General features: G+C 40.7%; 3 protein-coding genes across 5 annotated transcripts; 2 read left to right on the top strand and 1 right to left on the bottom strand.

The window, feature by feature from the left end:
* The first annotated feature begins 1,214 nt into the window (after positions 1–1,214).
* Ir87a (Ionotropic receptor 87a) lies at positions 1,215–4,148 on the top strand. Its single transcript, XM_089462001.1, is given in 2 exon segments — positions 1,215–3,152; positions 3,224–4,148. Coding segments are annotated over 2 exon segments (2,463 nt in total). The 3' UTR covers positions 3,749–4,148.
* Positions 4,149–6,746: 2,598 nt separating this feature from the next.
* Positions 6,747–14,984, bottom strand: yrt (erythrocyte membrane protein band 4.1-like yurt). Of its 3 annotated transcripts, XM_018018327.2 has the most exons (10): positions 14,015–14,984; positions 13,295–13,442; positions 13,046–13,222; positions 11,793–12,834; positions 11,596–11,730; positions 11,336–11,455; positions 11,097–11,251; positions 10,832–11,034; positions 9,967–10,605; positions 6,747–9,785 (listed from the first exon to the last, which is right to left on the bottom strand). In XM_018018327.2, exons 1-10 carry the CDS (start codon positions 14,246–14,248, stop codon positions 9,630–9,632), a joined length of 3,009 nt encoding a protein of 1,002 aa, XP_017873816.1. In that variant the 5' UTR covers positions 14,249–14,984; the 3' UTR covers positions 6,747–9,629. The 3 variants fall into 3 exon arrangements, with proteins under 3 accessions (XP_017873816.1, XP_017873817.1, XP_017873818.1); XM_018018328.2 differs by lacking the exon at positions 11,336–11,455; XM_018018329.2 differs by lacking the exon at positions 9,967–10,605 and having other exon boundaries at positions 14,015–14,983.
* On the top strand, positions 6,769–8,236 carry Act87E (Actin 87E). The gene has a single exon (XM_018018333.2). It carries the CDS (start codon positions 6,769–6,771, stop codon positions 7,897–7,899), a length of 1,131 nt encoding a protein of 376 aa, XP_017873822.1. The 3' UTR covers positions 7,900–8,236.
* Positions 14,985–23,917: the final 8,933 nt, after the last annotated feature.

Here is a 23,917-nt window from a genome sequence, read left to right as displayed (position 1 = left end):
TCCAAACTCAGAGCAAGCTTAGGTCCGCTGATATATAATTAATTATAAATTAATATTTTTAGTATTTTACTTCTGCGCAATTCTCATAAATTCAAGTTCGACATGCTGACATTGTGAACCGGGCTTTAAGTGTTAAGTTTAGATTAAGTTATGCTAATCTTAATTTACATCTAGATATGTTTACATGATTGTTTTTTAGAGTACATTTAAATGCTGCCTTTCTATGCGAACCTCATTGCTTAAAAGAAATTCAATCACAAAAAAAAAAATCTAGTTTAATTTTGATTCATTATTTTCAATAGTCTCTCTATTCTCTCCATATATGTATGTACATATTCTCTCTTTCTCTCTCTCTCTCTCTCTCTAACCCTATCTTTATTTTAGTCTTTTTCGGGGTTTGTCTCTGTATAATCTTTCTCTCATTCTCTCACTGTCTCTTCATTTATATTTTATTGACATTCTATGGTTCTCAATTTTATTTTATTTGACTGTCTTCCTCTCTCTCTCACTCTCTCTCTCTCTCACTCTCTCTCACTCTCTCTCTCTCTCTCTCTCTCTCTCTCTCTCTCTCTCTCTTCCTCTATTTATTCGACAGGGCAACTGCTAGCCGCTAACTCCAAAATATTATACTCGTTCTGCTTGGCAATATTATAAAGCATTTCTTATGCGAAATGTTGCAATACGTTCATAAATTTTACGCATATGAAAACTGAATTCCAGGTTGACAGATTTGATGTCGTCGTCGTTTTTCTTGAGCTCACGCACTTTTATTTATATCGCAAGCTCAGAGTTTACTTTTCGTTTTGTTGCTCTAGAAAATCCAGTTATTTAAACATTTTCAGCACGAGCGCCCATTAGTGGAGGTGAACGGAAATGTTTGGGAGTGGCAGGACGACTATCGGAGAGCAGCGAACACCTCGAACAGCCGTTAGATAATAATGACGCGGCTGTTGATATATGCGACAGGCCATTATCTACATACATATATGGATCAGCCGATGGCCCGGATGAACTAAACTAGCCATGGGCAAACGTTAAGCTCTCCAAGATTATCATGATTTTGGATTGCCGCAGGCCCCATTCATGAATTGAAAATGAACATTGGTAATTGGATAATAATAACCGAGGGACTCGCAACTCCCTTGTGGCTCGAAGCGCGACGCCAGGCAAGGTGTGCCCCACTTTGGGGCGTGCCGCATTTAGTTGTCGCTCGCATGTCAACGCCACAATTACGAATCTCTAATGCTGGTTCCACTTATGTGGCCCAGCTGCTGCTGCTGTCTCTACTGCTCCTCCAGCTAACAATTCGCAGAGTTGACTCTCATGGCTTTGGCCTCAACTTGATGCAGGTGCCCAGCGAAGACAAGTCGCAGGTGGCATGCGTCTCGGCGCTGTTGCGAAAGTATTTCCACTCAGGCGATGCACTCTCCGGCGCCGTGCTCTGCGTGGGCGTCACTCCGAGCACTCCCGATATATTGGACCCGCTGATGCTGGCGCTCAATCATCACCAGAGCTACACGTGGACGATTCAAGTGACTCATCCCCAGGAGACGCCAGAGTCAATGTCCGATTTACAGCTACTACATGAGAAGCCGCAATGCTATTTCATCATTGTGGAGAACCTGGATGATGAAGATCTGGAGGAGACAATCGGCCACTGGCGTCGCAGGCTCAACTGGAATCCGTTGGCACAGTTTGTAGTCTATTTGGCGTCGATAGAGGAGACGGATGAGGAGTTGACCGACCTGATGGTGGAGATACTGCTCACCTTTATTAGCAACAAGCTCTACAATGTGAATGTGCTGGGCCAGAGCGAGGAGAACAGCTTCTACTACTCCAAGACGGTGTTTCCGTATCACCCGAATAATAATTGTGGAAATCGTGTGATAGTCGTCGACCTCTTGGATGCGTGCGGCTATGAGGACACTGACAGTGATAGCGAGGATTACGAAGATGATGAAGAAGAAACGGGCTATGATGCGGATAATGCAGATGAGGGCAAAGCAGTTACTGGAAGTTTGCCAGAAGCCGAAGATGATGAATTTGTGGCCGAAACTAATGCCGACTATGGAACAGATGATGAAGTGACTAGGGAGGCATTCGCCTTGGAAAACAGCGCTGAAATCAATAGCCTCAGTGAGTCATCCAATGCAACAGCTCGCGCTCAGCCAGAGGCCTCCATTGAGGAATACACTCGCGCTCTATTCGAAGATAAGTTCCCAAGTGACCTGAGCGGCTGTCCCATTAGAGCCGCTTATCGTGGTCCCTGGGAGCCATACATATTTGTCAGTGCCGAAACAACTGCACCAGAGGTGGACTATTATGGCGCCGAGACGGCAGCCAACGAAAGCGAGCAGGCCTACGAAGAGAGCATTGATGACTATAACCTGGAAAGCGACAGTCCAGAGAGCCATGCAGCCGAGGAGACGGGCGACTTCAGCAATCTGAATGGCATCGAGTTTCAGCTGGTGCAGACCATAGCTCAGCGTCTGCACATGATCATCGACTTCAAGAAGAAGAGCAGCAATGTGTTTCATCTGTTCAATCTGCTGATCGAGGGGTGAGGCATAAGACATACGGGTGCTCTAAATATCTTAATATACATATATTTCGATTGGGTCAGTCGCGTTGAAATGATTATTGGCGGCATCGGGGAGGATCCCAGCACTAGCCATTTTGTCTCCAGCTCCACGTCGTACCATCAGGACGATCTCACCTGGTGCGTGGCCAGGGCGAAGCGCAAGCACAGTCTCTTCAACTTCTTGGCCAGCTTCGATGCGAGTGCCTGGTTCTTAATATTGTTCTTCATTATTTTTAGCTCGCTCGTTGCGCTGCTGACGGAGCACCTGTCCGTCTTTCAGCACAGTGAGCAGAACAACTATGTATCCATCTGCCTGCGCATGCTGGGCATCCTGCTAACTCAGTCAATTAATGTGAACTCTCGACCTTTGTCTGTGGCACTGCGATTGGTCTTTCTGATGGGCTTCCTTTTGGCCTTCTTCTTTAGCAACACCTATCAGAGTTTTCTGATCAGCACACTGACCACGCCCACTACAGAGTCCCAGATAAGCGAAATGGGGGAGATCTACAACCAACGCATGACCATTATGGTCAGCTCTGAGAATATGCGACATCTGAACAAGGAGGGCGAGGTGGGTGATCAATTTAATTTTGATTATGTATATCTCATATTTCTTCTATCGTTTTCTTTCTCTAACTGTAGATCTTCCGCTACATTCGCGAAAAGTTTGAGATCTGCTATAACCTTGTGGAATGCCTCAACCATGCTACGGAGAATGAGCACCTGGCCGTGGTCGTCTCACGACAGCACGCCCTCTACAATCCCCACATAGAGCGGAATAAACTCTACTGTTTCGACCGACGTGAATCCCTCTATGTCTATCCGGTGACCATGCTGCTGCCGAAGAAATTCCATTTGCTGCCCCACATCAATGCGGTGATTCAGCATGTCATTGAGTCGGGCCACATGCAGAAGTGGGCACGCGATCTGGACATGGTGCGCATGATACAGGAGAAGATCGCCAGGGTCCAGGAGGATGCCTTTAAACCCCTGACCCTGGATGCATTCCAGGGCGCCTTTGCCTTTGCCGGCATTCTCCTGCTGCTGGCCAGCTTTATGGTTGCCTTCGAGTGGCTCATCTACTGGCTGGTGGTGCGGTGGCGCACGCGTCTCCGACCCATACGCTTTTTGCACCGTCGCTTGGGCAAGCGGCAGCGCAAAAGTTAAGATATTACGCATACGCCCCCGTACATCCAGTTGTTGACATGTTACGTACATGTCAGTGTGGCCAGCTTTTGACAAGGGGAAGTGCCGTAGATCAAATTATACAAATTGCAAAGAAATTTTATTCAAATATATACCATATAAATAAAAATATGTTTAGATATATATGTGTGCATATAGAGCGCATATATAGTATTATATATATATTTCATATTTCTTGGCACATTATTCAATTTAAAAATACAAAATTGCATTCTGCCGTGGAATGCACGGCAGCGTTGCCGTTGCGGCTGCTTGTCATAATCCAAGCAGTTGTCGACGCTTCACAGTGGCTCCAAAGCAAAAAATCAGAGCAAATATAAAGAAAGATTTTCTGCATGAATGAATATTCACAGAATTTTGTTTTCAGGTTCTTCAAAATAATTGTATTCCCATAAAACATAATTTTTTGTGTTTTATCTGTATTTAGTTTCTTCTCAGAAATTTTTATATATTGCTCTTATTTTGTTTTCCTTATGGAGAAATTATATAGATTAAAAATAAATCACTTGTTTTGCATATTATTTTTATTTATATATTAATGTATTTGTTCATTGATTTTTCGTTTATTGATTTATTAATATAATTTATTTCAAATTTTAAAAATAAATTGTAATTTTTTTTAATTTTTTAATTTTTTTTTATTTATTTTATTATTATTTTTTTTTTTTTTGAATAACTAATAATTATTTATTTATGTGTTATGTGTGTGTATATATATTTATTTTTATACTCTAATGATATTTATTTCTTTTTCCATTCATTTTTCATTTATTTTTAATTGTTTTGTATGTGTTAATAATTTATATATATGTATATATATATATATATATATATATATATATATATATATATATATATATATATATATATATATATATATATTTTTTTTTTTTTTTATTTATATTATTTATATAAATTTGTTAATCAACCCACAGTGGTTAGTCGTCGTCACCTCCTTTGCTGATGCATCCTTAAAAGGTGGTGGCCTACTGCGCCGACTGCCCCGTACACAAAAATATTGTATAAATATATATACATATATACGTATATAACGCTATATAGATATATTCATAATTTTTTATAAGTATTGTATTTTTAGACCAACACATTTGTTGTGGTATCATCAAATTGGCATCTTTTTGTTGTTGCTGGCCAACACAACACAATTCAATCAGCTGCTTATGTGTGTGTGTGTGTGTGTGCGTGTATGTACGTATATAGAGTGAAGCGGTCGGGCGATCTGCTTGACTGAATGAGTTTTTCTTCATATATATTCATTGAATTATAAAATAGTATTCGATTTAGAATGAATTGAATATATACAAAAATATAAATACTTGAAACCTTGGGGAAACTAGCCTGCAATTAATTATGAAATAATTGTTCATTAAATTGTTATAGTTTATTGAATATGCATAGTTAACGAACATAGTTTTTAAATGACTTAGCAAATATACATCACTATGAGTACAGCCTTAAGATGCCACACTGAGTAAACAATAAATATTTGAATAAATTTATAAACATAATTAATCAATTTCTCAAAATGCGAACGAACAGCATTCAATCATCTTTGAGCTACAGTAGAGCTTAACTCTACCACCATTAATAATAGGGTATTAGCACGTCGTCTAGTCTCTAGTGTCGACTGTTTGCACCTGTATTATCTAGCCAAACACGCAGAGCAGCCAACTTAAAAAATATGTAAAAATTAAGAATTGAAAAATTCTTTTATAAATAGAATTCCATTCGTATCTGCGCGTCAGCGTCAAAGAATCTTATGCAAAAACGTGAGAGCACACGATATTTGATTTTTTTTTCTCATTTTCCTTTAAAAATAACATCAACAAAAAACCGAAAACGAAGAAAAAAAAACGCTCAAGATTTAGTGTAAACAACAAACATACGAGTTAATAATGAGCTACTAGAATATGAAGCTGCCGAACAAATTATCGAAATATTTTCCTATTTTTACATTATTAATTATATATATAGTTCAATAATTTTTCAACTTGTAATTTCCTACATGTAGAAGGCGAAAACTATTAACAATTTTCGACTTGCATATTTATGATCCCGAAACATCAACCTACATCTCCACCCGCCCACCGCCATATACCCTACACCCTCTAAGATACACCCACATGCAAACGCCCAACGAATTGTAGCACAGAATATTTTCGATACTTAAATATTTTGTTTTGTTTTGAAATTCTTTTTTTTTTCTAATTACGAGTGCCCCAACGAGAGAGACAGCGGGAGAGCAACACAGAGAGGGAGAGAGGTACAGAACGAGAGAGAGAGAGAGAGAGAGAGAGTTCCAAGCATCCCCATGTATGGATTGGACCAACGTGCAAATGTTGATTAAAAATTAGACAAAACAAAAAATTATATATATACGCCTACGACGCCTCCACGGAGGATCGACTCTATACATCTGTGTGTGCGTGCGTGTGCGTGTGTTTGTGCATTTGTGTGTGAATAATTTTTGTTTACTCTATGCTCAGCGACGGCTGCTTTGGCCTCTCTACAAAAAATATGAAAGAAAAAAAAAAAAAACAGAGTATTTTTAAAAGATATTCGAAATTTCCCCTTTAGCGAAATGTGCATCCATGTGCTGCATATGTCTGTCCATATGTGCAACTGTGTGTGTATCTCTTGCGCTCGTATGCGTGTGAAAAATCTGCTCGACTGAGGGTCGCTCGAATGGTATAAATATTAGCTCATTACAATCCAGCAGCCACTCGCAGTTCTACAGCGAAAGTGTTGATATACAATTTACAGTTCTTTTTTTCTTTCTTAAACGGTTAGTGAAATTATTTAAAATAAAAATAGTCCATTTTTGTAATCATTAAAAATTGATTCATAATAAAACAGTTGAGTTTTTAAAATTAAAAAAAAAAAATTTGTCCTTTTGACTTCAACTTATCTAATCGTACGCCTTCTGCTCTCCCCTGCAGTAAGACAGATTAATCGCCAGGATGTGTGATGATGAAGTTGCCGCATTGGTCGTGGACAATGGTTCCGGTATGTGCAAGGCTGGCTTTGCCGGCGACGATGCGCCCCGCGCCGTCTTCCCATCGATTGTAGGCCGTCCACGCCATCAGGGCGTTATGGTTGGCATGGGTCAGAAGGATTCCTATGTGGGCGATGAGGCGCAGTCCAAGAGAGGTATCCTCACTCTGAAATATCCCATCGAGCACGGCATCATCACCAACTGGGATGATATGGAGAAGATCTGGCATCACACTTTCTACAATGAATTGCGTGTCGCACCCGAGGAGCACCCAGTGCTGCTCACTGAGGCGCCGCTCAACCCCAAGGCCAATCGCGAGAAGATGACCCAGATCATGTTTGAGACATTCAACGCTCCCGCCATGTATGTGGCCATCCAGGCTGTGCTCTCCCTGTACGCCTCCGGCCGTACCACCGGCATTGTGCTGGACTCTGGCGATGGCGTCTCCCACACCGTGCCCATCTATGAAGGTTATGCCCTGCCCCATGCCATTCTGCGTCTGGACTTGGCCGGCCGCGACTTGACCGACTATCTGATGAAGATCCTCACCGAGCGTGGCTACTCGTTCACCACCACGGCTGAGCGTGAAATCGTGCGTGATATCAAGGAGAAGCTGTGCTATGTTGCCCTGGACTTTGAGCAGGAGATGGCCACCGCTGCTGCATCCACATCTCTGGAGAAGTCATACGAGTTGCCCGATGGACAGGTCATTACCATTGGCAACGAGCGCTTCCGCTGCCCCGAATCTCTGTTCCAGCCCTCGTTCTTGGGCATGGAATCGTGCGGCATCCACGAGACCGTTTACAACTCGATCATGAAGTGCGACGTGGATATCCGTAAGGATCTGTATGCCAACATTGTCATGTCCGGCGGCACCACCATGTACCCAGGTATTGCCGATCGTATGCAAAAGGAAATCACTGCCCTCGCTCCATCCACCATCAAGATTAAGATCATCGCCCCACCTGAGCGCAAATACTCTGTCTGGATCGGTGGCTCCATCTTGGCCTCCCTCTCGACCTTCCAGCAGATGTGGATCTCCAAGCAGGAGTACGATGAGTCCGGCCCCGGCATTGTGCACCGCAAGTGCTTCTAAGCAGCACAGCCAACACACACACACGCACACAACACATCACAGCACAACACAAGCAAAACCAAACAAACACAAAAACAAAAATCGGCGTCGCTTACCCGGCGCCTAGAGCTTAATAACGATTAATTTTAAGTTAAACCTCTTGCTGCCCTGCCAACCAGACGGACATAGAAACCAATTGATCGCTCAATCGGCCAGCAATGAAATGTATTATATTTATATTAATATTTATTGGACGTGTAGCTCCGATGACGAATGGAGAAATCGAGAAGAAAAGAACTATCTAAATTTAACAGTTTACAAATAAATAATAGCATCCATTTTAAATTAAATGCAAAAATCTTGTTCATGGATTTCTTTTCTCGATCTTTTCTGTACATTGGTTCTATATTTAGCTCACGCAGGAAATTACGGTAATTTCGCACATCCACCCCCAACCATAGTATAAGGTGTAGCTAATGCACACTATATCTAGCTATGGATATACACATATGTATGTGTATATATATCAGGCGATATATTTGCGTTGCTGTTCCAAAGTACACACACACACACACACACATGCATAATTCAGGCAGATGCAACTGTTCGTTCGCCCCCCTCGTCGACGAGGGCTAAAAATAATATTCTGTGAATATAACATGCAACAACAGAAACAACATTACGATGTTTGTCTTGAAAATAAAATTCATGCAGACATTGGGCGTCGTCGTTTGGAAACAACATTAAACAGTGCCTGCCGGCTGTCTTCTAATTGCAGTGCCATGGTGCGACCCTCGGCTGCTGCGAAAATGTCTTGGAATTTCAAGTACACACACACACACACACGTACACACATTTATGTGTGTGTGTGTGCGCACTTGAACATTACAGGTCATATGGCAGCTGGTGGCTTCCTGGAATGGCCTGCCTAATTGAAAAAACAAGCCCAAAATACTATTTCCGTATATGCACATTTATTAAACATTTAATTATAAAAATGCATTTGTTTTTCTTTTTTCTTTTCAAAGTTGTATACAAAAAATGAAATGCTCGCTTTGCACTTAACAATTGATATATGGTATATATGTATATATAGATATATTTATATATATGTGTATATGAGTAGGTGTTCAGTTAGCTGTCATTTAAACCTCATGAGCGTGACACAAGATTCCAAATTGAATACATTTGCATAGGGATATAGTTTGATATTCAATTCAAAATCTGCGACAATTTCGTTGTTCATTTTGTTTTGTTACATTTTCTCTGTTTCTTTTGTTAATTTGAATACTGCAATTTAAAAACTATCTATACATAGATATATATGTATACGTTTTTGTCACATTTTCTTAGCTATAATATAGAGCGTTGTATATTAAGCAGAAAGACATCACTTTGCTTGGTTAAAAATCCAGTCTATACACTTATCATTTAGTTGAATACATTATGTAAAATTTAAGTACACTGTTTCTTGAAGCACACTTTGCTCGCTGACGAGACGAGACGTATTCGTACATTTAATATTTATATAGTTAATATAATTTAAGGCACATTTAATGGACAGTTAACGATAATATGTTTTGATAGTTTCATTTTGATTGGACCTGCTCTCTCATTGTCTTTAACCTTGTTGCTGCTACGTGGAATGCTTAAAAGAATGTTGTCTAAGGTTTGTCATAGCTATCTTCTTATATATATAAATACGATCATTAAGTCTTATCAATTATAAAATTGTTAAATTTAAACAATAATTACAACTGTGTTGTAATAACGGATTTGCGTATTATGGTCGGCTCACGTCCCTTAGGCGCTGAAACGATTTCCGAGGAGACCAGCCAAGGTGAGACCATATCCCTGGTACTATTTGCTGGCAATCGATTGCTCTCCTGCTGATTGTTGCCATGCTTCTGTGGATGTTGATAAAGCAACGTTTTAGATATATAGACATACATACAGATATTTAAATCGATAATTTGCATATAGAGGCGGTTAATAGTGGGTGCATATTGAAATGAAAACAGAAATGTTAGTTTGCAAGGCCAGTTAAAGAACAGATATGGTGAGCCCAACTCAGTTGTGGTGCCAAACCTTTTCGCTTTGCATCGTGCATGGTGCATCGACTTCGCTTTGATTGGGCTGCTGATTCGCCTTCTCTGTCTCCAAGCGCTCCTGCTCGCTGAGCGTCGAAAATAGCAGCGTGCCAGCGCTGGGCGTTGATGTGGCGGCAGCGCTGGTTGTTGGCGATTTTGTTTTGGCCTCCGGTTTGCTGTTCGCCGTCGCATTATTGTTTATTATATTGTTAATGAAAATTTCATTGATGAGTATTTCAGCTGCTGAGGCATTGCTCAGCAAGGAGTTGCCAGTTCCACTGGGCGTAGCACCGGTCAGCTCCGTGGCAGTATTGCTGCTGCTGCTGCCACTGCCACTGGCGCTGCAGCTGCTACTGCTGGGTGTATTAATGCTGGTCACCGTGGTGGCCATGCTGGTGGTGTTTGTATTGTTTATTGTCGGCGGCAGCGAAGACGGCGGCGTCGGTGGCCCGCTAAAGGCCGACACGAAGGTGGCATTGCTGAAGGGTGAGTTATTGCTGGCCCGGGCATTAGCGTGGCTATTGATGGTGCTTGAGTTGCTGCTGCCGTTGCCACTGCCGTTGCTGCTGCTGCTGCCACTGCCGCTGCCACTGGTCGGCTTCTGTTCCGGTATGCTGAGCGTCAGCTTATCGCCGCCCTGATTTTTATTTTGTGTGTTTTAAGCGTTTACAAAGCCAAGCAAACATCGAAAACATAACAACATCCACAGCACACGCGCACACACACACATACACACACGTACACATATTAAACACAAAGTGCACACAGCGAATGTAAATAAAACAGAAAATAAAAATAAATGTACAGAAAAAGCATGAAATAAGTGCATGGCATGGGGCTAACTGGTTTGCTATCCAACTCACCACTGATATGTAGGTGGCATTCAGGGAATCCGGTCCATCGCTATGTGTGTGATTGCTGTTGCTTATGTTGTTATTGTTGTTCACGTGCATGTTGGCGCTGCTGCTGTTGCTGGTGCTGTTGCTCGAGTGGGCGGCGGGCACAAACATTTGATTGGTCAACTTCGCATTGCCGCCGCTGGCGCCCAGCTCTTCCTCAACGCGAGCTGAGCAAATAAACATGTTTTAGGCAACCATTGAATCACATGAAGACTGGACTTAACCTTACCCTTAAGTATATTGCACTTGATATTGCCCGGCGGCAACGCGCTGGCGCCCACGTTGGCTAGCTTCACTTGATTGTTGGGCTTCTCGTTGTTGTTTGAAAGCCGCTTCAGTGTTTCCGTATTGTGATCCATGTCAAAGGTCTTGTTGATGGTAACCCTAAGAGCAGAGCGAGGTAGAAAGTTAATTCGATATTTAACATGCTTTTCATTTACGATAAGTGATGTATATTATTTACGCTACCTGATACTGTTAGCATCATTAATGGCTTCGTTTGCAAGCACAGATGGGGATGGATCTTTAACAATGGACTTAAGTAATGAATCTAGCTCTCTATCTTTATCCGATAAGCCGCTCCTAACACTGCACAATGATACACACAGAATACAGAACATAGCACAGAAATGCGTGAGAAATACAAAACAATGCGTATATTAGTCAAAAGGCATAGACAAAAGCGATACAAGAGGCACAACGAGGCAATCGACAATTCCGGCACCCACCTGAGCTGGCCTGAGCTAATTGAGGCCTTGCCAAAGCTGCCGTGATGCGAGGTGGCCGCACTTCTAAACGGATTCGTCTCATCAAAGTTCTTAGTGGCATTCGGAGAGTATGGAGGCGTGTACTCTGGCTCCAATCTAGGAAAGTAAAACAAATGTTTTTATACTTAAAATTTGTTAAGGTATCTTCATTTGCATACTTCACCAATAGCCCCGCTGCCTTGCCAATGGAGCCAATCTTGCTGTAGGCCGGATCATCATTGCTAAAGTTGGATTTAAGTGAGTTGCGACCCAGCGAAGGATAGGTGGCGCCCGCATTAGTAGACGAGCTAATTGAACTACCGCATGCCGCATCTGGCTCAATAATCGCCGAGTTTTGTATAACAGTCAGAACGGATGGTGAGGGGGTGACGGGGATGAACGGATCAGCCGAGATTAGCGAGTCAAATGTTTCATTATTGTTCTCATTGCTGGCTACGGAAGGAATAACAGATGGAGCTGGCATCGCTGGACCTGCGGCTGCTGCAGCTGCAGCGGCCGCTGCACGCGCATTGACTGTAGCTACGGCAGCTGCGGCCGACTCCTTTTGACGCTCGCGCAACAAGTGCGACTGACGACTGGCGAATCGCTGCGAGGGCCTACGCTCAAACTGGACAGTGCGTCGAGCGCGGCTCTGCTGCGTGGTCTGGAATTCGGTGCGGCCTGAGTAACGGAAGCGCGAGCCCATGCGGAAGAAGTTTTGCCGAGCCGAAGGTCCCTTAACAGGCGCCCGCAAACGGAAGAAGGTGTGATGCTCCACGGCGCACTTCCACAGATGCTTGCAAGCCTTCTCATTGTACAGTCGGAAGACGAAGGTGTGCTCTTGCTCGCGACCCTCGTCATCGTCTTCAATGACAATGAGCGTAAGCTTCTTTTTCTTAAAATCCAATTTGCTAATCTTGGGCCAGAAGAAGAGGCCAATCTTCTGATCACGCTCAAACACCAGAATCCCAGTGGGCGTTAGGCCCAGATGGTATTCGCAGCTATCTTTGCCCAGCACAGTGTGCATATCCACGCCGTACATGTCCAGCCACTTGGCCTTGTTCAGGAAGGCCGTCTCCGCCTGTGCCGGTGTAAGGCCACGGCATGTTTTATACTCCTCTAATATGGCAATCTCCAGATCCTCCGTTTGCTCCGGCACAAAACGGAACTCCGACACGGTAGCTGCGGAATGCACCTGATCGTCGTAGTCACCCAATTCCGCTGTAGGCGCAAAGAAAGAAATAGAGTTATTTGTGTTTTACGTAATCGGAGAGTATATAGCTATAAAGCAACACATTAACCCATTGTACGTTTAGGTCAACCTTTGCGCCAACCAAAGGTCACAGCAAAGGTGGCCATTCAACTTTTCAAGTATGCATTGTATTTAAGTTAATATTCTACAACAATTGCCAGCTTAGTGGGAATCACGTACACTGCAAGGCCAGCGCGCAGAGCTCGGAAGCTTTGTCATCCGGACAGTCTAAACGCCCCTCCAGCAGATCTTGTTTCAGTTGCAAGAAGAACAAATATCGTGTTAGCTCCTCGCGCAGCGTATTCGGTTCGGAAGAGTAGAATTTGACCTTTAAACGGAATGTATACGGTGGTCCAACTAGAATTGAAATTAAATATTTAAATGTACACATATATGTATATAAGATTATATATATTGTTGCACACTCACTTTTCACTTGCTTCTTGATGGGTTTGGTGGGATCGAGCCAATGCTTCACATGATTCGCATCCATAAACTGCAGCCCGAAGTAATCCTTCTCAATGATGTCTAGCGCATAGAAGACCTGTTCATAGAGGAAGCTGCCAAGCGCTTTTTTCTGCAATCAATGAATATTTAATTAAAATTTATGAATGCACGGAATCGCATGCAATGTAGAGATGTGAGCGTGTCGCGTATAAGATCAAGATATGAAGTAAATTATAAGAAAATATACATAATAGTATATATATATGTATGGATAATATAAGAAAAAAAAATTTTTTTGCTAATTATTAATAGATGTGTGACGACATGAAACCATCTTAGAGCTTGCTTAAGGCGGAATTAAAAATTTATTTTAATGTGGAAAATGCGTGATTCATTTTCACGATATACAACTCGTCACGCGCTCATCTCTAATGCAGAGTATCAAGTGTGGCCCTGAACTAATCACGTTTGTTTTTGTTTAAAATTCTTTTTTCGGGGTTCTTAAATAATGTGCGCTGATCAGCAGTAAATTTTCTGTTTATCACACGTACACACACACACACGCAAGCATGCAGTGATTGAATTTTTGTACTCCACTTTAAGCAAACAAAACAAGACACCCCTTTACCGCATCAGCGTCCCTCTAATGCATGTTCCTGCTGTATGTAGTATGATAAGCGGAATGTAATTCTATATACTCACCGATAATTCGATGGAAAGGTCAGTATTGTCCAGCAGTATAACACGGCAGTCGATTTTATTTTTGTTTACCGCGATACGTTGGGGCTTAATCTGTGACCCGCTGCTGCTCGCAATGACGCCACCGCCGCCGCCGACCCCACCGCCTCCACCAGCGCCACCGCCGCCGCCCCGCACGTTGCTCGCATTATCCGCATAGTTGTTGCGCACCTTGCGACGACTTAGAAAACGCAGCATTTTTTGCAGTCGCTCGCTTCTACACTATTCTCGGTTTGTCTTCTGATGGCTTGGCGTTTGGCGTTGGGCTTTGTTGCCAACACAGCGTATTGCACCAATAATTCACCTGTGTGCTCGCTTCTTCGTCGTCTGGGAAAAAGCGCAGACATCAAGACCACAGCGCTCACACACACTAACACATACAAACACGCACGCACACCTGCAGAGCACAAGCGAACCGTAGACACCAATACACACGCGACCTCATACAAATGAACTGCAACTTGTTCTTCTATGGAACAGATACACACACACACACTTTTGCACGCCCCCCGTTTCCTCAGTCTAACACAACCGAATCGGGTTGAGCTGGGTCTGGGGCAGGCTTTTGGCGCTCCTGTAGCCGCGCGGCTATATTTTCCCAAATCACAGTTAGTTACAGCGGCGTCCTCTTTTCCGCTCTGGCATAAAAAACAAGTCCGCCCCAAACACCAAACACGTTCCGTTCCTTTCGTTCCTGCCAGTGAGAACACCAACACAGACGATAGCAGCAATATTTCTTTCTTTTTAGGCGAATTGTTTTTAGCGCGTCGTTTTATAACATAAGTATACGTGCGTTGTAAAATTCTAATGTAATTGCGTAAATATATTTGTTATGGTGCCGTAAATTATACATTTGCTGTACTTGCAAGCAAAGTTTTATGCGATGATGGTAAAATGCACAGTGTGACCGAACGTGGGTAGTGTGAAAAAGTAGATTGTTTTGTTTTGTATCGATACTCATCGTGTAAAAATTATATATTACTGGTCACATTGTTTGCAGTTGATTATGGTTTTATTTGAAATTTTAAATAGTTCACAAATTTCCATTATTTAAAAAATCTAATATTTTGTAGAATTATTTTTATATTATAGTTAAGTATTCTCTGTATTCCAAAATTTTATTTATATTATTCTATTACAAAGTTCGCGCCAGCTCTTAGTGTGTTAACCAGCACTCATTGCTCGACTAACAAATTATCGATTATTAAAATTTTAAGGCCTTGGCGCGCAGCATTAAATAACAGACAAGAGAATAAAATAGGAAAATCCTTTTGGCATTCTATACAATTACTAGCTAACAAATCAACTTACAGTGGATCAAGCCAAAGTCATAAGAAACAATGCTAAAAAGCTTAATGCAATATAAAATAGAGACAAACTTACGAAATTTTATGATTAAAATAAGCAAGTTTTACTTGAACCGAATAAAAAAAGAAAACTATCAGTTAACTTACATTTACAACGGTCCCACCACAGCTGTAAATACGAAGCACATGAGGGGCTTTCTAGTTGCAGCCGGCATTTGCAAAATCCTTTTTATGGGCAATTTATTCCTTTATTTGTTAGTGGATTTAGGGCTGGAGCTGTAACTGTAAGCGACGCAGTCAACCAACACACACTCACACACACACACACCCTGGCAGAGGCACAAGCAACATCCCCCTATTGGTCGCCGTATTTCGAGTTTAAAGGTAAATGGGAGATTTATCGCCAACAATTTCCGTATGCTCATGTGTGCGTGTGAGTGTGTGTCGGTTTCTGTATATGTGTATGTGTGTGTGTGTGTGTGTGTGTTTGCTTGTGCGGTATTTTCTGCCTTCTTAGCTGTTGGTTCATATTTATATCGAGCTTTTAGTGGACCCCCGAGATGGGCGCCTCGGTTTTCCTTTACAACATTGGCTAAAAGCGTAAACTATGCATGCACACTTCCATGATTAATCTGCGTTTATTGGCTATCAATTTTCCCTCGATATGCATTTACACTTAGATGAAAATGCATTTCACAGATATGACAGCATAATTACAGAACGCTTGTTATAACCAGGCGCATGATTAATTGCTGGCTAATAAGGAAACCCGATCGGATGCCTAACAACTAGCCAGTGAGGCCAGTGAGGCCAGCAAGGCCAGCGAGGCCAGCGGGACGAGGCCAAGCCGAAGACGTTTGACTGCCGCTGCTTTGGCACGACGAACGGCTGACCAGTTGGCAACCCGAGCTGGCCATCAACAACTGGCCCAAACAACATGCGTAGGCCGTAATTATGACAGCCAGCTAAATGGTTTGCTTTAATGGGTGTGTTCATAATTAGGAAATGGCCAAAAGTCTTCCTCTCTCTTTCGCCCTCGAAAGTAAACGAATGCCAAGTTTCCTTTAACCCATTTTCATCGATAATGAAAAGTCGCTCACAGGTGTATAAATATTTGTGTGTCTCTGTGTGTGTGTGTGTGTGTGTGTGCGTGGAGAGTGAACTATGGGCAACTACTGTGCATTTTATCTGCAGTTGAGTGCAAAATAAATTCCTTTTAATTAAAACCGCAGCTCGTGATTTAAATTGCTTCAGGCTGAGGCGTCGCTGGCGTCGCCGTCGTCGCAATTTATTGTTGGCCATCCATAAATCAGCCGTTGGCGACGCGAGGCGGCGCGGCGTTTGGCTCGGTTGCCATGGGGGCCAAGCGAAAAGGTAAATTCATTTTAATTAAATAGAAAAAATGTTTTGCTAACGCTAACAAACTGGCCAAAAGGGCCCAAAATGACATCGAACGACTGATATCCAAACGGCAGAAAAAGACGAGAGACGGCAAAGGAATTCGAACTTTCCAGTAATTGGCTACTTAAGCTCTCGATTGGTACGGCACGTCGATGGAGGCGAGAACGAGCAGAGCACACTCATTGCAATAAAAAACATCCTCGTGTTGTAAAATTTTATGTGTGATTGTATGTCGCTTTACGATATCCTGGCTGGCGCGCTGCTCTCGACGGCCTCGGCCTCTCGACTGTCGGCTCGTTATTGTCGGCCAAGAGAGAAGCACAGGATGCGATGCGATGCGATGCGATGCCAAGGCGTTTGTATTGAGCAGAAGGAGTAGCAGAAGAAGTAAAAACAACAACAACAACAACAACATTTGTTGTCTCAGCAAATTCTGAGCGGGGGCAGAAACTAAGCGATTGCCGTTTACCTGCTCACCTACGCCCTGGGGGAATAATTCACGGCTATTTGGCAAGTCAACAGCTTGTTTTATTTTTCGATGAGTATTTTTATGACAAAAGGCGAGAGCAGCAGCAGCAGCAGCAGCAGCAGCAGCAACCGAAATCAATTGAAAATCAATGTTGCAAAAATGACAAAGAAAGGCAAACAGGGAGAACATCTTGACTACAAAATAATTAGTTGGGGCCGAATTTGTGCTGTTTCAGTTTTATTTGCAAATGTACAGAAATTATGCCGAGATTTATTTTATTTCATATACAATTTAAAATGTGTCAACTTTTTTGCCGCTACGCGACCTTTTCGTAAAAAACCATATGAAATGTATAAAAAGTTATTTATGCCCTGGGGCAGCTTTTGTTGCAGCGCCATTTGGGGCAACGGTGCTTAGTGACCACAGTCCAAAAACCACCCAAAAAAAAAAAAAAAAAAAAAAAAAAACAACAACAAAGAATGTGAAGAGAAGAAATATAAAAATTCCAGCGGCCTTTTTGTTCCAGCAACTCTTTTTGGCCTGACAGTAGCTTTAATCCTGCCAACGAGTGAGAGAGAGCGAGCGAGAGAGAGCGAGCGTGAGAGAGGAACGTTTCTAAAACTTTGGTAGCATTGCAACAATTAAAAGTGGCACAAGGGTCATTGAAACAATTGGGCATTGTTATTTAGCCAGGGGATTTAATTTATGCCACTAATTACTTTAAGAGCCTTTTAGCTGCAATCATGCTGCGAGTGCTCTGAATGCGTTGAGTGCGCAGCCACTGAAAACTTCCTTTCAACTTTAAGCGCGGTTTGCTCGCTAGCTCACCGCCAGCTCCTGCTCTCAGCTCCGGCTCCGGCTCCGGCTTCTGCTCCTGCTCCTGCTCTCACTCTTGGCTCAATAGGCAAGCCGAAAAACAATATGCAAATGAGTTTAACATATATTCAAATATATATTCTTTTCTATGCCACTAGGTAGAAACTAAAGCAAAAGTTTTCCTTAGAGTTTCACATCTTCTACATTTTTTTCTGCTTGTTCTTCTTCTTCTTTTTTTTTTTTTTTTTTTTTTTTTTTTGGTTTTCTGGCAACAGTTTCGCTTTGCTTGACTGTCTGCGGCTTTTTCGGGTGACTGCGACTCTGAAATGACTTCAAATGACTTTTGGCCAAGCCGAAGAAACTTGAAAGGTTTTCTGGCTATTTACACTTGATTCGGACATATGTACGCACCAACACACGCACACACACACTTTTCGACTTATATATGTGTGTACTAGATAGGTTTTGGCCATGACAGCAAACAGCAAAAACAGTTTGGCATTAGTTTTTGCATTTGGCTCAAAGATTTTACCCTTGGGATGCGGCAACAATAAAACTATCAACTTTAAATTGTAGTTCATATTATTGATGTCTCTGTGTGTGTGTAAGAAAAAAGATTTTTTCTTTCATAAATATAGATATATATGTATGTATACTTTTTTAGCTTTGCTATGCAAAGCGAGTTTTCCCATAATCAGGGCAAACTAAGCATGTTTTTGATTTGACTTCCACAAAAAGTTAAAAGCTCGTAAATTCATTTGAATTTCATTTAAATTATTCAGCATGAAGTAGCTGAACGAGGAAGAAGGCATGATGTACTCTAAAGAGTTTATATATAGATTTATATTTATATAGGTATTTGTCCTTGTAGGGTACGATGAGCTGAATCGATCTGTTAAGGCCTGGCAGTCCATCTTGACGACTAAATAAATTAAATACTTAAAATTTGTAAATATAAGATGTGTATTTACATATGTCACTTTAAACTTATTATCGATAAAAATCGATTTTTCACTAATTTTTAATGTAAACTCTCTAATAAGAATAGACAAATTTTACATATTTTTATGAAGTGCGAATTCCCTTATGAACTCAGACAATATATATATTTTTATAAGTATAATTTCTTCATAAACCCCTTAATATAACATATCAAATAATAAATTCTTAAGCTTTGTCTGTAGTATATCATATTTCTGTATAAAAATAAATCTCAGCCTTTATCTTTCAGAGTATTTTCGAATCGGGCATTCCCCATAAGAGTACTCAGCATTATCTTGTATGTCAAACTGTCTGCCAAGCGATTTGAGGCTGGAAATACATTTCAATTTCATTTCAAATGAAACCTCAAACCAAATTAGTTGTATGGAGAACAGCTGACTGCTAACCACATTTAAAAATAATTGATTATTGGAATATGCTACTGCAATATTTTTCCCATTGCAATTGCAATTGAGCAATGCAACTTGGATCCATTAGGCTGCACTTATAAGTGCGGTTTACGAACCGAGATTTGGTTGCTTAAGCAAAATTTTATGTGATTCACAAGCCACAGCTGAAGACAAGAAATCGGCTCAATCGTCTGGAATCGAACTACTTGGCAATGTCGTGGACGCAACAACAACAACAACAACAACGACGACAACTTGCCACATGCCACATAGAAGAGGCACATTGTTCATCGGCTAGGCGAGAATCGAGAAGCGAGAAGCCGCTCATCATCAATGTGCAATATTTTGCTTATCATGCATTTTGCTTGGTCCACTATCTAACGAGTAGCACTAGAAGTGCTTCACACACACACAGAGCAAGAGACAGAGACAGAGAGAGAGAGTGAGACACTGAAGTAGAGAAATAGATAGAAAAAAAAGTAGTTCATTGAGCAGCACAATTTGCTGATTGTTGGAATTTTTGGGATAGGAAATGAAAACCGAAACTGAAACTCATTTAAATCAATATTTTGTTGAGCACGTATGCAGCAGCAATAACAGTCGAAGCAGTGGCTATAGCCACAGTCGGAGTAGCTCTAGTTGTAGCAGTTGCTAGTGCCAGTTGTCTTTGGGGTTTTGCTATGTTCCGTCCTCTGAGAGTCTGTGTGTGTGTGTGTGTGTGTGCTGCTTCTACGGCGGCATCAGCACAATTGTCAAATGTTGTCTTGCTGGCCATACGCTAACCACAAATGCCCCGAAAACCAAACCCAAACCCCAGCCAGATGACGCCAGCATGCAAATGTCTTGTAACATTGTGCAGAAAATAGCCTTGACTCGCCCAACCACCAAACAACGCCCACTAAAGCACACACATGCACACACACACAGTCGCAATTATATTTGCCTTAGGTCTGCATTAGTTCGCTGAATGGTTTGGCTTTGCGTCCGGCTATTGGTTATGGTCAAGCCTGCTCCTAAGAGTCATTTCCGTTCTTTACCAAACCATCGACACACACACACACACACACGCGCCCACACAGACAGGCTCATACTCACCCACACACACATGGACACCGCTGAGGTGACAGACTCCCGCTTTTCATGTGTTTGATGTGTGTGGTTTTTGTGGCAGCCGCTGTGATTTGTTCAATTCTCTTTGCCACTAAAAAAATTGTATTTATATAGATATACTCGTATATATGTATGTATGCGTGTGTATATTCTGTTAGCATGTGCTTTGCTTCTATCTCAGTCAACAATTTATAAATTAAATTTAGTTCATTTTAACAACGATTTACTTTTAGCACAGCGCGCCGCAGCGTGTAAAATGTTTTTGCTTGCTTAGTTTTTCCACAGCTGCTGGTGCAGGACTTGTTGCCGAAAATGGAAAAGTATCTTAATTGAATATTAGTGTACAGGCTCATGGCAAACTAATGAAATCTGCTTTGCCATGCAGAGGTGGTAAAATAAAAATTAATTGAGGCTTAACAACAATTAGCACAGATATGCCTTACTTAGTTCATATTAATTTTTATTTTTAAGCAAGTAGTTTTATTTTATTTATAAAGTAATATATATGAACAAAATTTATATTTTATTTTATATTATATGACAAATAAAAAATATTGATTTAAGTAAATAAATATTTGAATTATATTTACATATAAGATCAAATTATTACAAACAAATGTATATCCAATTTTATTAAATTTAAATCAATGTATTTATTAATTTTATTTTTAAACATATAATGTCAAAACTTTTTATTATCTTTTCCTAATATTATTTAAGTTTTCTATTTTAATTTTTTTTATTTTTTTTCTTTGTTTCTTTTATTTCATTTTTATTTTATTTTTAATTTAATTTAATATATGTTGTTATTGTTTAATTTTTTATTTATTTTTCGATCAGTCTTTGATTCTTGTTTACAGAGCTCTGAATTGAACTGTCAGCTTAAGGCAAGCGCAGCAGCTGTTAACAGCAGCTGTTGATCTTAACATAAATTTTAATATAAGCTGCTGTTAAAGCATGTTAAAGCATGCTGCTCAGTCAGGCACCTGTAGCAGCTTCTATTACAGCTGAAGTTCTACAATTGAATTTCCATGGCTCTATGGCCACGCTCTCTTATGCTGTCTATGCATAAACTCACTATTTATAACGCGGTATATAAAGCTTAGCAAAGTGTAGCTTAGCCGATGTCTAAATAGCGGTCAGTAGGGAAGTGTTCTAGTTATAGAACCGACAGGTTTTTCAGCTATTGTTCACTTGCTAGATTCAACTAACAAATAAGCACACAAGCTATATGCTAAGCTAAACGTTTATTATTAGATTGATATAGAATTATAGAATCGATACATTCTAATTTAGATATCTCGTATGCATACATATATTATTATAGTTGTATTTGCTTTAATGATACTTAAATATGCTTGGGAATTATATGGAAAAATGCAAAACTGTCTATGCAAAAGTCCATTATTATTTTTAATATTTTATATATATTTTTATTGTGCTATCGCTTCACTGAAAGTTAAGAATTTTATTCCTTTGCTGCTTGCTAAGCTTAATAGTCTTTTAATTACGTCCATAAATAACTGCTCAAAGCATGTTAACTGATGTGGCTTATTATTTATAATCCTTAACTTAAACTTTGCTTTTATATGCTTGTAAAAATATATATATTTATAGCTCTTCGTCTGGTCATGATATTCTTATAGCGAGGTTCAAGTGAATTTTTAAATTCCATCTATGGAGTAACGCGATATGTTTAAGAGCAACTACTTTGGCTTAAGCAGGGATAACAATTTCGAAACGATTTGACTTCAGCTGACTTCAACTGCTTTTAAGCTATAAATAAATTTGATAAAAAGTAAAAAGCAAATAATGAAGCGCCATCAAATGGGGCACAGCTCGTTGAGTAGCATTAAAATTAAAGCAAACGCTTGACACAATTGTGTTGGCTTCCTTGGCAATTGCACGAAGATAAATTTTAACTTTTTATATTAGCAGAGCGCAGCAGGAGCAGCAGGAGCAGCAGCAGGAGCAGAGGCAGGAGCAGCAGCCACATCTACTCGATGTGCTCATATTCACGTATTTAATGTTGTTACCACGCATTTATCTCATCTTTTTTACTTCTAGCCATGGAATTTTGACTGGCAATTAGCAGCGTTGCCAATGACGCCAAAGATAGAGACTTTTCCTTTCTTTTCTTGATTTTATTTTATTATTATTTTTTTTATTTCTTCTTTTGCCTTTTAATGTCTGGCTTGGTCCTGGCTGTCGCCCTGCTGGCTCTTACTTGTGTGTGTGTGTGTGTGTGTGTGTGTGTGTGTGTGTGGGTGTGTGTGTGTGTTTAGCTTTTATGACAGTTTTTCTTTATTTTATTGAGCGACAGAGTTTTCTATGACATTTTTGACGCTTACGATTTTAACATTGTCTTAATTGCTGCTTTATGATGTGTGCGCTCAAATGACACGCAGTATTTGTTTGGCTATGATTATGATTTAGTTGGAGTTTGTATTGGGTACGGCTGGGGGCATGTGCAGGGTCTGGGCTCGAGTTTCCAGTTTCCAGTTTCGACGCTCAAGCGCCATAAAGATTAAACAGCAGTGAAGTAACCATTTCAGTCATTTCTACTTTTGCACCCGTCTAACAGCAGCAGCAGCAGCGGCAGCGGCAGCGGCAGCGGCAGCGGCAGCGGCAGTCATAAAACACGTTCGCATATCATCTTGTAAACTTCTTTAAATATTTGTTACTTACGATTGTACATAAAACAAATTGTTTACAGCGCAATCATGTGTGGCAATTGAGGCAGCTGCTAGGCCGCAGACAGTCAGCCTGGCAGGGGCAGCTGTAGAAATCTTTCAGCATGCGTGGCTGGTAAATCTTTCAACTCAACTCAACTCAGACTGGAGCTGGGCAAGTCAGTTCACGCATACATACATACATACATACATACATGCTAATCGCTTATTTTATTATGCAGCAACAAATTTCCCCTTTGAACCAATGAAAAAAGCTGCAGACTTAACTTATTCCGCTCAATCGCCCGCCCTCTTTGGCTTAAGTGTGGCTAAATCAAACGGCAGCTTAACTCGAGGCCCACGAATTATTTCCAGCTACTATGCAATATTTTACACAGATGTAACACATAGATATAAATAATGTAATGCGCAAATTTATAGAGAAAACAAGCCAAAAAAAAAAAAAAAAAGAATGTGCAGTTACAGGTAAAAATAATACGTATGTACGTGACTGTATCATATCCTAGACAATTGTGAAGTTCAAATTGAATTTTAAATTTAAAAATTTATGATTATTTTTCGCTCTCACAATATTTATATGAAGAAAAAATTAGTTTTTTTTTTAAATTTTCTTTTGAATTTAGTACATGAAAAAATTTAAGTTTTTTAATCCTTTTATAAAATATTTGCATATAAAAAAT

The sequence above is a fragment of the Drosophila arizonae genome, chromosome 2 (genome assembly GCF_054131065.1).
Source record: "Drosophila arizonae isolate 15081-1271.41 chromosome 2, UAZ_ARI_1.0, whole genome shotgun sequence".
NCBI classification, from domain to species: Eukaryota; Metazoa; Arthropoda; class Insecta; order Diptera; family Drosophilidae; genus Drosophila; species Drosophila arizonae.
Note: the sequence above shows the minus strand (reverse complement) of the source record. Positions and strands in the feature narration are given on the sequence as shown.